We start from the raw sequence: 17,059 nt of genomic DNA on the forward strand, positions 1-17,059 counted from the left end.
GGAATCTATGGGAGGGGGATGAATGGGGAGGGGGATGAAGAAGACAATTTTTAAATAAAACCAAACAGAAGTGGAGCCTAGCGCTGATGGATGAGAGAGTGCCATAAACTTAAGAGTCTAACGATTCAACGCTCTACAGCTGGGCTCAAAAGAATAAGGAAATTAACATTATGCATATTTCATCTGTCCGGGGTGACTTAGGCAGAGTCCTGTGGGAGGTTCTTTCCTGGCCCAGGGTTCTGGAATTTGCAGATATTGTCATGAACTAGCTCCAAATTACCTCTCATTGCAAATCCTGGCATAGGATGTTACATTTTGACTTTGGAAAAAAAGTAAAAACGTGCTGAAGTTCCATCCAAAACACATAATTTAAATGTGAAAATCAAAGGACCCCAAGTGCTTCTCAAGGACAGTGTTACAAGTCCAGCGCAGCCAGACTGCTCCAGCCAGAATATGTAATGAAGCACACCAAATGGAATTCTCCAGGTTCCTTTCCAGATGGGGGGTTTGTTTCTGTAGGATGGCAGGCATTTTTTCCTATTACAAAACAATTATTCTGGGTTAGGCTCGGGTATAATGATCCTAAGACTAAGGGGCAAGGAAAAGGGGACTATGGAGTGAAAAGGGAGTCAGGACAAAGATATACTTTATCAGCTTAGGAACAGGTGTGACAACAGGCCACCCAGCGCTATGCAGACAGTTCTCCAAAGAAAACATACAAATGGGCAGTAAACACCTGAGAAGACGCCCAGTATCACTAATAGTCATTAGGGAAATGCAACTAAAATCCCTAATGAGATACCACTTCATGCCCATTAGTATGGCTATAATAAAAAAGAAACAACAACAAGCGTTGGGGAGGATGTGCAGAAAACAGAAGCCCTCATATATCACTGGTGGGAATGTAAAACAGTGCAGCCATTCTGGAAAACAGTCTGGCAGTTCCTCAACGTGTTAAACATAGAATTACCATATGACTCAGCATCTCCACTCTCAGGTATACACCCAAGCGATATGAAAACGTATGTCGTACAAAAACTTGTACGTGAAAGTTCATAGAAGCGTTATTCACGATAGCCAAAAAGTAAAAATAACCCAAATGTCCATCAGCTGATGACTGGATAAAGAAAATGAGGTATATCCATATAATGGAATATTATTCAGCCATAAAAAAAGAAATATACGTGCTACAACATGGATGAACCTAAGTAAAAAAAAAGCCAGACACAAAATGCCATATATTACATAATTTCATTTATAGGAAATGTCCAGGACAGGCAAATCCACAAGGGACAGAAAATAGATCAGTGGTTGCCTGGGGCTGGGAGGAGGGGAGTGACTACCAATGGGTATGGAGTATCCTTGTGGGTGATGAAAATGTTCTGGAAGAGTGGTGAGGGTTGTGCAACTTTGTGAATATACTAAAAACCACTGAATTGTACACTTTAAAGGGGTGAACTATGTGGTATGGAAATTATCTCTCAATTTTTAAAAAATCCTGTGTCCCCAAAGCCCTGCATTCCTGACCTCACTGGATGATAGAATTGGATGACTTCCTCAAGCGCCGGCTGGGCCCTGTTCCAGGGAGCACCTCCCTTTTAAACTTGTCTCTCACACTTTCTAGATATAAAAGACTAGGAAAGAACTAGTCCCCTTCCTTAACCTCCTGGTTCCATCTCCAGGTTTACGGATTCTCTGCCTCTGAATATAAAAGTGTTTGGGCTCTGAGTAATTCTGCCCAGCTTTGAACTTCTGCTCTACACTCACCAACCATGTGACTTGGGCAAGTTTACTTAAATTATTTAAGTTTCCTTATGCGTAAGGTGGGAATACTTTGCCAACCTCACTGGGATGGTGCAAACATTAAGTTAGTTAATGAATATAAAAGGCTGAGCAACAGCACATGGGGCAAAGTAAATAGTCAATAGATGTCAGGGATCGTTTCTCCTTTCCACAAATTCCTGAGTGTTAGGGTGCCGAAACTAGGCTGTATGTACAGTCTGGGAGTACAGAGGGCATCACACAGGCAACGACAACAGAATGCCTGTTATGGGAGGGGAAACGCAGGCCAATAGGGGAGCCCATAGCTGTGGTGCTTAACAATAGGTCAGGGACAGTCGAAGTTGAGTAGGTTTCACAGTGGTCCCTCTGAATCACACCTTTCCACGGCAATGCTGAAGGGCACTACAGTTCTAAAGGGCAGACAAACTCATGTGTCACCATTACTTGTAGCCAAGGGCAAGCAGAGAACTTGGCAAAGTGGAGCTGCTGCCTTGGCGGGGGTGGGTAGAAGGTTTCAGGTCACTGCTGGCATTTCAGGAGAAAACCAAGGACTGGCAAGTTGGAAGGAGAGAAGTTCAAGGGAAACAAATCCCAGTCCCTAACTGCTGGTGTATGCTTGCCGTGGCCCGGCCAGAAAGCCGTTCCTCTTGTCCAGCAGACTGTCCCTCCAGGAACTCTAACGCAGCTTTCTCTAGCATTTAAACTGTTAAACAAGTACTTGAAATCATCACTGCCCCAGGAAAAAACCGAGAGGAACAGGCCCCTCACAAAAAGCCGAAAAGGAAGTCCCCGGGGGGTTTTTCTTACACCGTCTTGTTATGGGCTGAACCGTGTCCCCCAAAACCAATATGTTGAAGTCCTAACCCCCAGTACTCTAGTATGTGACTATATTTGGATGCCATTAGAGTAGCCCCAATCCAATAAGACGATGTCCTTATGAGAAGAGGAACTTTGGACACAGACAGGTACCGAGGGAAGACCATGTGAAGACACAGGGAGAGGACGACTATCTACAAGGCAAGGAGAGAGGCCTCAGAAGAAACCAACCCTGTCGACACCTTGATCTTAGACTTCCAGGCTCCAGAACTGTGAGAAAATAAATATCTTTTGTTTAAGCCACCCAGTCTATGCTCCTTTGCTATGACAGCCCTAGCAAACTAATACAATCTTAACTGTAAAAACAAATACTTTTCCTTATCTGAATTGAAGGGCATTTGGTAGAAATAGTGACGATTTTCCCTCTCTGTAGAAAAAGCCTAAGGGTTGGAAGGGATTTTGTGATTCAGAAGAACTGCATACATTTAAACATACAGCCTTTATCAATATAATCCATCAATAAAAATACCACAGTTATTCTGATGAACACAGATATGTATCTGGAATCAGGGGTTATGGGTAATCCTGCAGTCTTATCTCTCACCCAGTTTATTTCTATATCTTGCTTTGGTAGGTCAATGACAAGAAATTCCTGATTTTCATAGATTAGATAAATAGTTGCAAATAGTAACATTCTGAACAATCATCTAGAGTCTCAGATGTTCTTCAATTTACCCAAAAGTCTAAAGGACAGAAGCAACTTTTATTTCCAAGCTGAAACTCTCACAATACCTAAGCTGAAACTCTCACAATATCTAACAACTATCTGCACTTTTACTGTAAATGTTGGAAGCATCAAAACTAATACAATTCAAGATGACAAATCTACTCTAAACAGTCCTGCCTGGCATTTAACAGAGCCCAGTGTGTGAGTACTGAGACACAAGTCTCTTACACAGTTTCACATGTATGAACATGAATTTAACATGAACAAAAATTGAACTCGAACGTTAAACTCAGAACGGCTAAAAAAGACAGTACAGAGTTACAAACTTGGAAAGGTGTTTTATACACCATCGACTCCAGTCCACCTGCTTATTAAATCCCTCCCAGCTCACAGTTACTCATGAGTTTCATAAGCGGGCCATCTAAGGCACTGAAGAAAATGCTGACTAGTACAGGTATTAGGTCAAATTTTTTTTTAAGAGCTCATTATTCCTTCACCTCTTTTATTTCTAAAAGTTGCACGAGATTTGGGGGAAGAAACTGGGTCAATGAACTCCTGACCTTATAACTAGTTATATTTTTGAGTCAATCTTCTAGAAAAAATAACAGTGCATCAGTAACAACCCACAGTTACTGCCAGGGGTCTGCAATATACATCCACAGCAAATGCTGTCTCTAGACTACAGAAACAATATAACTTGAGCCCAGGTAGTAGTGTTCTTAAAAACACAACAGAGGTTCTCCTAACCAGCCTCTGCTCAAGGGATCCACCAGACTGTCCCCACTCCCTTCCTAAAACATGCTGAGAGCTGGGCACCCGTGGCACGCTGAGTTCTCCTGGCGGATGAGCTGTGCACTTCCCCTCTTGAGTGGGGCATCACGTGCTCATGCAGGGTCAGCTGTGTCTGTCCCCAGACTTGTTTTTGTCAGTTGTATATATTACTATGGTCTCCTAAATGTGACACAGACTGTCGAAACAGGAATGTGAGCAGAAAAAGTTGTTTCTAAGAAAAGGAAGATGAATGTTAGCCAAGCTTCTATGAAAGCAAATTGTTTAAAGAGACTGCTGTCAAAATAGGTGTGGGCAAAATGACTGTAAAAAGACTGGAAAGTCATAAAAATATAGTATCCCGGGCTTCCCTGGTGGCGCAGTGGTTGACAGTCCGCCTGCCGATGCAGGGGACACGGGTTCATGCCCCGATCTGGGAAGATCCCACATGCCGCGGAGCGGCTGGGCCTGTGAGCCATGGCCGCTGAGCCTGCGCGTCCGGAGCCTGTGCTCTGCAACAGGAGAGGCCACAGCAGTGAGAGGCCCGCGTCCCGCAGGAAAAAAAAAAATTTTTTCCCACACTCAGATTGCTTTGCAAATACCCTTGCTCCACTTTGAATAAAGAAATACTGGGTACACACACACACACACACAAAATGATATTGTTATCAGCATACTTATGAAAGATCATGACTAGGGAACTCAAACCAAGGTCTTGGTTAAGGGAGCACCTAGTCCAGTAAAAAGGCTGGGGTGATGAATAAAATACAAATTTGTGGAAAAGCATTAGTGAACTAACAGTAGCTTTTTATCATCAAGCCTTGGAATCCAATTGCTTGGATTATAATCCAAGCTCCATCACCTAAAAGCTGTGTGACCCTGGGGAAAATTACTCAGCTTCCCTGAGCCATCTCTCCTCTATCTGTAAGAGGACTGATGATGGTATCCAGTGTATAAGCCATCAGCCACAGTAATTATCAGTGTTAACTATCATTGTTTTTGTTCTTGGTACAACTACTACTACCACCACGGTCATGGACACTGAAAATATAAGCACCATATGTGGAGGGGGAGGGACACGCAGTATTTCACTGTTTAAAATGAGTCCTCAAATTAAAAACAACTGGGAACCGCTTTGCAAAGAGCTAACCAGTAAAATGACACAATGACCTGCAGTTGCAGAGGCTGCTCACCAAACAAGGAAGGACAAAGCCCCAAATCTACCGGCAGGTGAGTCCCAAGCCTAATCACTGGTACTTAGAGGCCGCTAAAATTTTTACTTTTTTCCCATTTAAGAAAACAGAGACTGCAAAAATATTTAAGTCAGACTGAATTTGCTTAATGAAAATACATTCTGGGGAATTTTTTTTTCATACAGAATTGGATAAGTATTTTTAAAAACAACAATCCACCTGAGACCTCCCACTTTAAAAGACACCATGCTTTTAGCATAAGCTGAGAAACACGAAGCAGTGACTTCACCCTCCAGCTTTTGGGTGAGCAAACCAGGTTCAGATCCCTAGAACACAATAAAACCACACCCAAAATGCACACAACCTTCCATGTGGCCACGTGAACAACATTCTCTTGGCATCACATTTCAGGAGTTTACAGCAGCTTCTAGATAAAACAATTGAAGGCCCAGCTTAACAGCTTAATCAGGTAATGGCTGAATCAAAATAGAATTCGCAGGAAACAAGGGCTTGTTGGAAACAAACAACTGAGCAACAGAGGTAGGCAGCTGTACTCAGTAAAGAAAACTCAGGGTTTCTTTACCCAGTAGTTTAGTACAAGGATTCAAGACTTCTCTAGGGGTTTCCCCGGTGGCACAGTGGTTAAGAATCTGCCTGCCAATGCAGGGGACACGGGTTTGAGCCCTGACCCGGGAAGATCCCACATGCTGCAGAGCAACTAAGCCTGTGCACCACAACTAATGAGCCTGAGCGGTAGAGCCCGTGAGCCACAACTAGCAGCAACGAAGACCCAATGCAGCCAAAAATAAATAAATAAAAATTAAATTTAAAATAAAAAAAAAATTTCTTTATAATGAACCGCTTAACTCTGAGCACATCTCCCCAGGGTTTCTACCCACTGGAGTCCAGCTGGTTGGCAGCTGTCAATCAAAACATTACAATAAGAATTGCTGTCCAGATCTGGCCTGTGTACAGTCATCAGGAATAGAATCAGGAAGTTTCTGAGGTTCCTAAATATTTGTTGAGGACTAAAAGCAGAGCAGCACATTTCTGTGGCCTATCCTGGATGTTCAGATAAGACTCACTGGTGTGGAATTTCCACTAAGCTGCACATGACTACACGCAAACCAGGGTGTCCATGCATGATGAACACATCACATTTCAGTGAAATGCGTGATTTTATTTGTTACTGGCAAAGACTGTTATTAAGGAACTCCAGGATAAAATCTTTTGTAAGGTAGGGTAATTTTGAAATAAAAATAACACCTACCTCAACGTTCTTCTCTCCTGTGAGGCACCGTGTTGGGGAGACTTCCAAAGCTGAGCCCGGGCGGTGGGCCAGCCTGGACCCTCACCAGGCGGCTGCAGTGGGAGCGGCCGACTTGCCCGCCGACAAGACCCTAGCCGCTCAGACCCCAGCCCCCACTCCGGACTAAGTCCTCTCCAACCACCTGACTTGGTCCTGTCCCCCAATCCTTCCTCTGTGCTGAGGTCTCCACCCACCTGCAAGAGCCAAGCAAACAGGTACCAGACCCCTGTGCTTCTTAAGCTTGACCTCCTCGTTCAAAACACACATCACCCCGGTAAGTACCTGTGAGCGTGTCTCCTTGTAAGACTGTGACCTCCCTGATGCCAGGACAGGGTCTCCCTGTGCCTCTGACCTCAGCAGGTAAGTGCTCGATCAGTGTTGAATTTAACTTATGGAAATGTCTTCTGATAGAAACAGTTACCTAAAACTCCCCATATATGTCCTCGTTCTACATGTACTTGATACTAAACAGCAGAAGTGGCCTTGTCAGATGCCCGGTGTGTGGTTAGGCCATTTAAGATGGCTGTTCTCTTGTTCTCTGTACATCCCCTGCTCGACCAGTCCCTGATTCACTCACATGACTACGCAATCCTCTTAATTATAGGGCTTAATTAGTCCCTGGTAACTGATGAGCACACCGGATGTCAATTCCCCGCTACAAACAATAGCCTCCTCCTCCAGCAAGTACCACAGACTGCTGCCACGTCCTGCCCACCGTCTGCCGAACAAGGTGGGGTGTCGATCCAGGACCCTTTGTGTAAGATTCCCCAGTCCAATAAACCACTGCCGTCTCTGTCACTGTCTCTGGGCTCTTTCTTCGTCTCGAGGCTGGACAACTATAAGGCTTGGAGGACTGCGGGGTACAGCCCGACACCCGGGCTGCACAGAGGACCACAAGGCCTCTTCCTCCATCCACGATGGACCAAGATCCCACACCTGTCCACAGCAGATGGAGGGGCGAGGTCAGTAAGCTGCTTCATGCTGACACAATGCAGAGGCTTGTGAGTCAGCCCCGGGATTTCTTAAATGCCTCTGAGCCTGTCTTCTAGGAATCTACCCGGTTAATCCCCACAATAACCAAAACACAGGCAAGTCTTTCCAGTTTCTGCCTCTAAAGATCCTCTTATCCCCACCCGCTTCTCCTGGTCACCATCCTTTTCAGCCTTTACTCTGTATCAGCCTCTCTACTCAACTCCCAGGACCCACTCCAAGCGGCTTCCCCCGCAGCCAGAACAACCTGGTAACAGCTAATTCATCGCCTCTGCGGCCTCCTCCCGCTGTTAAAGTAAAAGCCTTGCAGGGCCCACCCACCTGGCCCTGCCTCCCCCTGCAGCCCTAGCCACCCGCCACTCCCGGGACCCCACTCTCTCCAGAACAAACACTCTCAGGGCCTTTGCACTTGCTGGCTCCTCGGGTGAAGCACTCTTTCCCCCAAGTTTTTTCCATGCCTGGCTCCTCAGCGGACTCTCTAGCTTTCAGCTGAGGCTTCCTTGACCCCCATCTACTCAGCAAGCCTCCATCACCCTCAGCCTTCGCCACTACCCATAATTATTTATCTGTGAACCGACTTGTCCACCTTCTTACCTAAAATGGAAGCTCCGTAAGAGCACCAGCTTTGTCTTGTCCTACACTTTATTACCAGAGCCTGACACAGAGCTTGGCACTTAGTGAGAGCTCAAAAGATTTCTGTTGAATGAATAAATAATAAAGGAACGAATATCTCCTGGAAGAATCAATACTTTCCACATCCCCGCCCCACCCTCACCAAATCAGATCCCAAATGGGCTCAGCTTTCTGGAAAGACAAAAGTAACAGCTTTCCCTTTGGTGAAATGAAGCCTGCATCCGCCCACCCCAGGCCTTCCCTTCATTCACACTCTCTTCCCTTATTAATCCTCAGCAGTCCTATTTCTGACCACCTTTCTCTCTGGAAACCACCCAGATCTCCTTGGCTCAGAAAACCGGAACTCCGCCTTGGAGCGGAGCCAAGGTCGCAGACTCACATTTGAGGGTCCGCGTGGAGGGGCCCTGGCGTCCTCTGGAGTGCTCTACCTCTGGCCAAGAGCCCTGTCCTTCCGAGGAACAAAAACAGGAAGGGAGCAGAGGCCTCCAGCGGCTTGACACAGTCCCGAGAGTCTAGGCAAAGCCCTGATGCCCGGCCAGCCTCAGACCCAAGACAGGGAGGAAAGAGCAGGTGGGCCGGGGGTCAGTCAAGGGACGTGGAATTTGGGAAGAGACACCTCCACTCCCTGCTCTGAAATCAAACAAAGGTCTGGCTTCAAAACCTGATTCCAACTTCTCCATTTCTGAAGGCCACATGGCTGCCATTTAATCTCTCTGAGCCTCCGTTTCCACAGCTGTCAAAATAGATTTCACAATTTCTACTTTAAGGGGATTGCTGGGCACTTTGCCCCCAGATGTTATGTCTGGCTGCATCCATCTACCTTTCAGTCCCTCAGGATGAGCCCATTATTCTTTTTTTTAAATAAATTTATTTATTTTATTTATTGTTTTGGCTGTGTTGGGTCTTTGTTGCTGCACGGTCTTTTCTCTAGTTGAGGTGTTCGGGGTCTACTCTTCGTTGCGGTGCGCGGGCTTCTCACTGCAGTGGCTTCTCTTGTTGCGGAGCATGGGTTCTAGGTGCACGGGCTTCCGTAGTTGCAGCACGTGGGCTCAGTAGTTGTGGCTCACGGGCTCTAGAGCACAGGCTCAGTAGTTGGCGGTGCGCGGGCTTAGTTGTTCCGCGGCATGTGGGATCTTCCCGGACCAGGGCTCGAATCCATGTCCCCCGAATTGGCAGGCGGACTCTTAACCACTGCGCCACCAAGGAAGCCCCGAGCCCATTATTCTTAAAGGAAAAATTTAACCAGGTATCAGTCCTACTCAGTGACTTTTGATAAAATGTATGGATTTTTCAGACTGTTTTGAGGCTGAGCCATAAAAGCTGATTAACATTGCTTAACTTGGTTTAAAAACAGGGCCAGTCTAACTCTGGAATTCAGCATATGCACGTACACAGCAGCCATTCAACAGGTGTTTTTCATTGAATGAATCAAACGACAAGATGGGTTGTGCCTATATTGAGCCTACTAATCAAGTCTGATAAACTAAAATCTCTTTTCTCACAATGAGTGCCTGCCGCCAGGCACTAATTCACCTTGTGCTTTGATATCGCAAACAAACATGAGGCAAGAAAACAGATTCAGACCGTAAAAAGGCTCAAGACTTTGAGACTCACGTTCCCTTCTGACGGAGGCCATGGGGAAAATGTACAAGTGGGATGCTAAACCTCCTTATTTCTTTTGGAGATTATGTCAGCTCCCACAGGACTTATGCTTTCAGAAACCAAAGGGACTTTCCAAAATAGAACAACTCCTCAGCAAAAAACAAAAAATAAAAATGAAGCAACCTTCTCAACATCACTAATCATTAGGGAGATGCAAATCAAAACCACAATGAGATACTACCTCACACCTGTCAGAATGGCTATCATCAAAAAGACCACAAATAACAAACGCTGGAGAGGATGTGGAGAAAAAGGAACCCTCGTGCACTGTTGGTGCATGTAAATTGGTGCAGCCACTATGGAAAACAGTATGGACGTTCCTCAAAAAAATGAAAAATAGAACTACCATATCATCCAGGAATTCCACTCCTGGGTATAGATCTGAAGAAAACAAAAACACTAATTTGGAAAGATATATGCACCCCTATGTTCACTGCAGCATTATGTACAATAACCATGATGTGGAAGCAACCTAAGTTCCCATTAATAGATGAATAAAGATATTGTTTATACACACACACAGACACACATACACACACACACACACACACACACACAGAATGGAATATTACTCAGCCATAAAAAAGAATGAAATTTTGCCATCTGCAACAACATGGATGGAATTGGACGATACTGTGCTAAGTGAAATAAGTCAGAGAAAGACAAATACTGTATGATATCACTTATATGTGGAATCTAGAAAACAAATTAACAAACATAACAGAAATAGAGTCATAGATACAGAAAACAAATACATGCTTGCCAGAAGGGGCCGGGGGGAGAGAAAATAAGTGAGGGAGATTAACATGTACAAACTGCAAATTACAAAATAATGAGCCACGGGTATGAAATGTACAGTGTGGGGAATACAGTCAACAATTATGTAGCATCTTTGAATAGTGACAGATCATAACTACACTTATCATGGTAATCATTTTGAAATACATAGAAATATCGAATAGCTATGTTGTATATCAGGAACCAACCTAGTGTTGTAGGTCAATTATACCTCACAAACAAACAAACTCTTAGAAAAAGAGATCAGATTTGTGGTTACCAGAGGTGGGGTGTAGAGGGAGGAGAAATTGGAGGAAGGTGGTCAAGAAGTACAAACTTCCAGTTAAAAGATGAGGAAGTACTACGGACCTAACGTATAAAATGATTAATATCATGAACACTGCTGTGTGTCACACATGAAAGTTGTTAGGAGAGTAAAGTCTAAGAGTTCTCACATGTTTTTTTAGAAAAAAAACACATGTTTTTTTCTATTTCTTTGAGTTTGTATCTATATGAGATGATGGATGTTCACTACATTTATTGTGGTCATCACCGCATGACGTCTGTAAGTCAAATCGTTATGCTGTACACGTTCTACAGTCCTGTGTATCAATTATATCTCAGTAAAACTGGAAGAGAAAAAAAAGAAACAATCTTCATGCCATAGGCGGGCTGCCACCAAATTTTGCAAGAGTATTTAGCAGAAGCATTCCTCTTTTAGTCTTGCTCCATAAATACTGAAAACAAGGAAAAACACTGCCTAAGACTGAGATTTGGCAAAGGAATCTGATGAAACCCATCGGTTCTGTGCCATAGCGTGACGTCCCTGAAGGCTCCTGGTGATCGTGTGATTATCGAGCTTTCTGCTGTCCTATCTCAGGCTTCATGTGCAAAACATGATTTCTTGTAACTCATACACACTTGTCCACCAATGCAGCAGCATCTCAGGGCCAGAACAGACTATCCCGTTAGAGCCCCACCCAGGCATGCTTTAGTCCCCCACCTACTAAAGCAAACCCACAGAAAGGAAAACAAGAGCCAGCTATTCTCTTTGCAAAAGAAGTGCCCAAGCGTTTGTGTTTCTGTGGGCTTTTTTCCCCATTAGCTACATTTAACATATGGAAAAACTGAGACTTGGAGAGGTTAAGGAATTTCATCAGTTTAACACATTAAGAGGTGGAGCCAAGGGTTTTCGTTTTGGGTTTTTTTTTTTTTCCTTTACAATGGATTTAATGTAAGAAAATGGGACTAGTACACAATTGGGCAAGTGCCCTTGGTTAGGCAGAGCGTGGGATGCCTGAACAAGAGGCAGGATAAAGGTGAGGTGCTTACAAAACGGCACGCCTGTGAAGAGCATGAGTCTAAAGTCAGAAGGTTCTGGGTCCTGGTCCCAGCTGAGTCACTAATGAGTTGTGGGATGGAGGTAAGTCATTTAACTTCTTTGGTTTTAGTTTCCTCACCCAGAGATGGAGACTCATTAATAAAAGCATGCATTACCTACTTCGCAGAGTTACTGAAGAAATCCAATGAATGTGAAAGCTGTTGGAAACTATGAAGGCACACCCAGAAGTCAGGTAACTCCTGTACTACGTATATATGTATGTATGAAAATTAACAGCCACACAACAAATTACATGCATCCATTCTTGATCCAACTAAATGTGTTTCCTCTTACTCATAAAAGGATCAACAGGAATGCGAGACATTTTTGTGAATCAGGATGAACACAGCTCTTGGAGAACGTGCACTGCTGTTCTGAGGACACGGGATCGCAGCCAGGCATCTTTTGGTGCCCTAGGAGAGCCACACAGGCAAATGGACCCACTCCAGGTCTGCAGGGGGTCAAGCCCTAAGCCAATTACTTCAGGTTTACCGGACACTAACAAGGTGCTTGGAGCACCCAGAATACTGAACACGTCGCGAACAGGCAAAAGGAACCACCAACCCACAGGACAACAGATGTGGCCAAGTGTGAGAAATGTGATGGGGACGTAAGTCACATTTAAAGTCACTCCCAGACGCTCCCTTCTACACCCTTCTGGGTTTCGGTAAGCTCTTCCTGCACTCTCACCTGAGGACAGCAGTCAAATACCTTCAACAAATCATCACCCCTCGAGGAAATCCAAACAAGAGACACCAGGACAAATCCCTCGCTGGACAAGCTAGCGCTCTTCCTCGGTGTGCCCCTGGCTGCCCCAGGTCTGCCCTGCAGATCGGAGCCCACTCTGAGGTCGGCTGTTTCTTGCTCACTCTCCCATTTTCTACCCTTTACATTCATCTGTTCTAGAATCTGAATAAATTCTTCGAACTCTGGCCAGAAAGAACATCATATGGTTGAATAACAGGATGACCAGAACAACCAAAGAAGATAGTACCTAGAAAGCTCTGCCTGGACTCACAGACCTTGTCAGAAAAGCCAGTGCAGGGGAAGGCGCTCTACAGGGCAAGCCACAGGGATAGCTGACTGCCGATACACAGCACAACGGGGCTCAAACCTTAGTGCGTATCAGAACCAGCCAGTGGGTGCGTGAACACACAGAAACCCAGAATTTCTGAGTCAGTTGCTGATGCTGGTCCAGAGACCACACTTGAAAACTCTGTCACAGTTAGTGGGCAAGGGCTACCCAGTCTATCATTCTTACTGGGGTAACTTCAGATCCTGATTCATCCTCCTCCACCCCCCAAACTAAGCCTTAGGAAAACTCATGATAGGAATTAAACAGCTAGCCCTCCTCCTCCTCCCTTCTCCTTGCCCATACATACACCCATGCAGCCACGGATGGAGAGAACAATTGCCAAGCCATTCCCGACAAGTACGTCCTAGGCTGAGTCCCGTTCTCACCTGTGAACTAGATGATTTTGCAAAAGGAGTGAGTTATGCTGCAAAACAGAGGACATGGCGGTGCAGGAAGAGCACTCAGGGGTTCCCCAGGTCCCGTTCCCTGAGCTGGTGCAAGGTCCCTCAGTCCTCAGTGACGGAGCATGCCAGTGGGACGGTGCCAGGGAAACGTTGTGACCTGGTTTTCTCCTCACTCATTTATCCTGACGCTCTGCCACAATGCACTGTGATTTCCCGCCGAGAAGTCACTTCATGTCACTAACTGCCACCTCACCGGCCTCACCAACAGCTCAGGGCAAAAGAAAGCAGCGAGTGGCCCTAAACATACTGTGTCTCGGGGGGTGGCATGGCCAATTCCCTCCAGACCGGGATCAGAGGGTTTCTGCCCGGGAAGGGACCATTAGAAACATTTCTTTCCTTCCCCAAGTTGATTATGTTATATAATACACTATTGCACTAACAGTGGGAGTTACTGCTACAATAATATTGTTTTGTTTTAGGGAGGGTTAACGGAAGTTCCTACAGAAAGCAGTGTTGTGAATAATGTAAACACTCAGTGATAAGAGCCCATCCTACAACTCTCATCTTCTACGGTTCAAATGGGAAAATCTGGCCAATATTCACCACACTCCAGCTTGGACTTTTCTGACTCTGGGACAGGAGAGGTTACATACATTTGGGGCTGCAACTGTGAGCCTAAAAACCAACTTCAGGCTAAATAAGGAAAAGAATGAAGAGTGATTCATTCGCAGCATTTTGGTAAATATACATAGCACGTGTGTTTGCAAATACCTGGCCTTGAAGATGATTTTCTGCACACAAATAGGCATATTTGGTGGAACGAATGTGACTTTGCCTCCCAAGAAAAAGAAATCCAGGTAGCTCTTTCATACATGCAAAACTGCAATAGTTCCCAGGCTCCGAGTGCCTGATCTGGTGTGAACCCCATGAAGTCTTGTAAGCCAAACTATACTCTCCAAAGCAGTAACACCAATACAATCTCCACTTACCCCGAAGTTAGGAACTGATCTCAGATATACCATGTTCAAGATACAGACCTCAAGCCCAGACAGCTGTACTCAGAAAATCCTGGAGCAGAAGAAGAGCTCAGCCACTCAGAACACTGCACGATACTAGCTGGGGCCTCAAGAACATTGATTTAAAAATCTTGCTCTCTCCCTACCCCCACAAAATCCACTCATTTGCATGCACAAATGAGGCCACGCAAGAGCTGCCTTCACACCCAACACCGCTGGTGGTTCTTGTGCTCACCTGTTTTCCAGGAGCGTCATGCACACCACCTCTCGCACCCCAGGGTTGTTGGCCTTCTCCACTGAACAGCCCTGCAAGTTCCAGGTGGCCAGCCTCAGCACGGGCCGCCCATCCCTTGTGCCTCCGAAGGCCTCCACCGAAGGCCGAGTGGAGATGATCTGTGTAGGCCCCCCTGGGGGCAGGTCCAGGTCCTCACTCTGCAAGCTCAGCGAGGTGGGGCTGGGGTGAGGCTTGGCGGTGAAGGTCAGGCCCCCGTTGGTGTGGGTGGACGGGGGCCTGGACCTCTCGGCAAACACCTGGTGCCGTATCCTGTCCAGGAAGGCGGCACTGACCCCGCCCATCCTTACCAGGTCCTCGACGCTTCGGAAGGGCCCGTGCTCGCGGCGGTAGTCCACGATGCTGACGGCCATCTTCTCCGTGAGGCCGCGCACGCTCATCAGCTGAGCCGGGGTGGCTGTGTTGATGTTGACGCGCGGGGTGAGAGGCACGGCGGTGGCCAGGTGGTGAGGCTGCTGCTCCGCCAGCAGGTCCCGCCTCAGGGAGCTGGGAGAGTGCTGCGCCGAGCTGCCCTTGCTGCTCACGCAGATCTCAAACTTGACCTGCTCCAGCTTGGTGGCACCCACGCCACTGACCAGTGCCAGGTCCTCCACCTTCTTGAAGCCACCGATGTACTCGCGATACTCCACGATGCTGCGTGCCACCGCACGTGTCACCCCAGGCAGGGTCATCAGCTCCTCCTCCGTGGCCGTGTTGATGTTGAGCCGCTCCTGATTCACCAGGATGTTGCTGAAGTTGCAGGCCGCGCTGAACTTGCGGCTATGGGACAGGTCCGAGGGGTCCCGGGGGATGGAGCGGTGGCAGCCCAGGGTGCTCCCCATGGCCGGCCAGGATCAAGGGGCCAGGAAGGCCTCACCACCACAGAAGAACTCTCTGGCTAGGAAGGAAGCGCAGTAGAGCTCACAGGCACAGAAGGGAAGGTGCAGGATTCAGGGCATGAAATGGTTACCACAGACAAACACTAAATAGCCATGCCCAGCGTGTCCAAATCACCTTTCACTTGGCCACCTGGAAAACAAATTAATAAACATACAAATCGATTGAGTCAGTTAATCAGTTTGCATTAGCGCTCCCTACCTAGAGCTGGAGTTCTTAGCCAGGAGTCCAGGGCTGATGCCTGTCTGTGAACCTCTGAAAACACACATACAAGAGGGCTGGCCCATGAGGATTTCTGGTGAGGTCCAATTTTTATCACAGTGGGGTCCAAAAACGCTATAAGCCGCTTCTCTTGGAAAGGGACCTATCCCCATCAGCCTACACCTCTCGTCCCTGCCTCTCTCAACTCTCCCAGAACTGGGGCCATCTCCCCTGCTTCGGTAGCCCCCATCTGGCACTCAGCGCCACCAGCAACTCTGGAATTCCGTCCTCACTAGTGCGGGCACGGAGAAGGGGTTTATCGCCCCCTACCAGACCCGCCGCCGTTCCGGCGCCCCACCTCTCAGCCGCTCCTCCAGGGCTTCCTCCTTCCACCTGCGGCTCCGAGGCCTGAGGCCAGGACGGCGCTGGCCCGCCGCCTTCAGAGCCAGGGCCCACGCGGGTGCGGGTCAGGGGCGGGCCGCGGGATCCCTCCCACGCCGCCTCGAGCCGCGCGTCCCAGCTCTTTCTGCTGGAGAAACTCTCAAGAGTCTCTCTCCCAGAACCGGCAGGAGCTGCAGGGCTTTGCGGAGGCGGCAGCGGCGGTGAAATCCGGCCGCTGCAGCTGCACCAAGTCTTGCGGCTGCACCAAGTCTTGCGGCTACACCAGGACTCGCTGCGTTGCCGCGGTTGCGTTGATCCAGACAAAAAGTCCTGCCCCCGACTCGAACGCGGGATCCGCAAGAACCGCGTCCACACCCCAGCACCACAGACACTGCTCCCGTTCGCCGTCCGTGTCAAAACCAAAGTCCCGGCCGCAACGCCCGCGCCTCCGCTGGCACCAAGGCCACGCCTCCTCCCGAGCGCCAACTCCTCCCCCGGACTCCGGGGCACGTGGGGGCGGGGCCCGAGCGCTAGGCCCGGACCTGGGAGCTCCAAACCCGAGAGCGCGGGGGCGGGGCCAGGACGCGAGGTGGAGGAATGCTGGGCCCAGGAGTGTGAGAGGCTGGCCTGTGCTGGGAGAGGGCTGGCCAGAGCGTGTGGGGGTGGTGATGGCACGGGGAGTGCGGAGGCAGGGCCCAGCGGGGAGGGAGCGGTCCCTGGGCCGCGGAGGCTGGATTTAGAGACTGGAGAGGCGGCGCCGACGCCAGAGGAGCTGC

At 47.7% G+C, this 17,059-nt stretch overlaps 1 protein-coding gene across 4 annotated transcripts in view; it reads right to left on the reverse strand.

Annotated features, from left to right (window-relative positions):
• EEPD1 (endonuclease/exonuclease/phosphatase family domain containing 1) overlaps positions 1-16,727 on the reverse strand; it is a 120,793-nt gene extending 104,066 nt beyond the window's left edge. For 3 of the 4 annotated variants that reach the window (XR_003431933.1, XR_003431932.1, XM_027102192.1), the window contains exons 1-2: positions 16,261-16,727; positions 14,769-15,833 (exon numbers count right to left, since the gene is read on the reverse strand). Coding sequence is in view for 2 of the 4 variants with exons in the window: in XM_027102192.1 (XP_026957993.1) it covers positions 14,769-15,646 (878 nt within the window). In the remaining 2 variants the exon portion in view is untranslated. The remainder of the gene's footprint in view (positions 1-14,768; positions 15,834-16,260) is intronic. The other variant, XM_027102191.1, reaches the window with a different exon arrangement.
• Between the last annotated feature and the right edge of the window lie 332 nt (positions 16,728-17,059).

The sequence above is a fragment of the Aethalodelphis obliquidens genome, unplaced genomic scaffold, assembly GCF_003676395.1.
Source record: "Aethalodelphis obliquidens isolate GAN/ISIS:26980383/991018 unplaced genomic scaffold, ASM367639v1 scaffold5, whole genome shotgun sequence".
Classification (NCBI taxonomy): domain Eukaryota; kingdom Metazoa; phylum Chordata; class Mammalia; order Artiodactyla; family Delphinidae; genus Aethalodelphis; species Aethalodelphis obliquidens.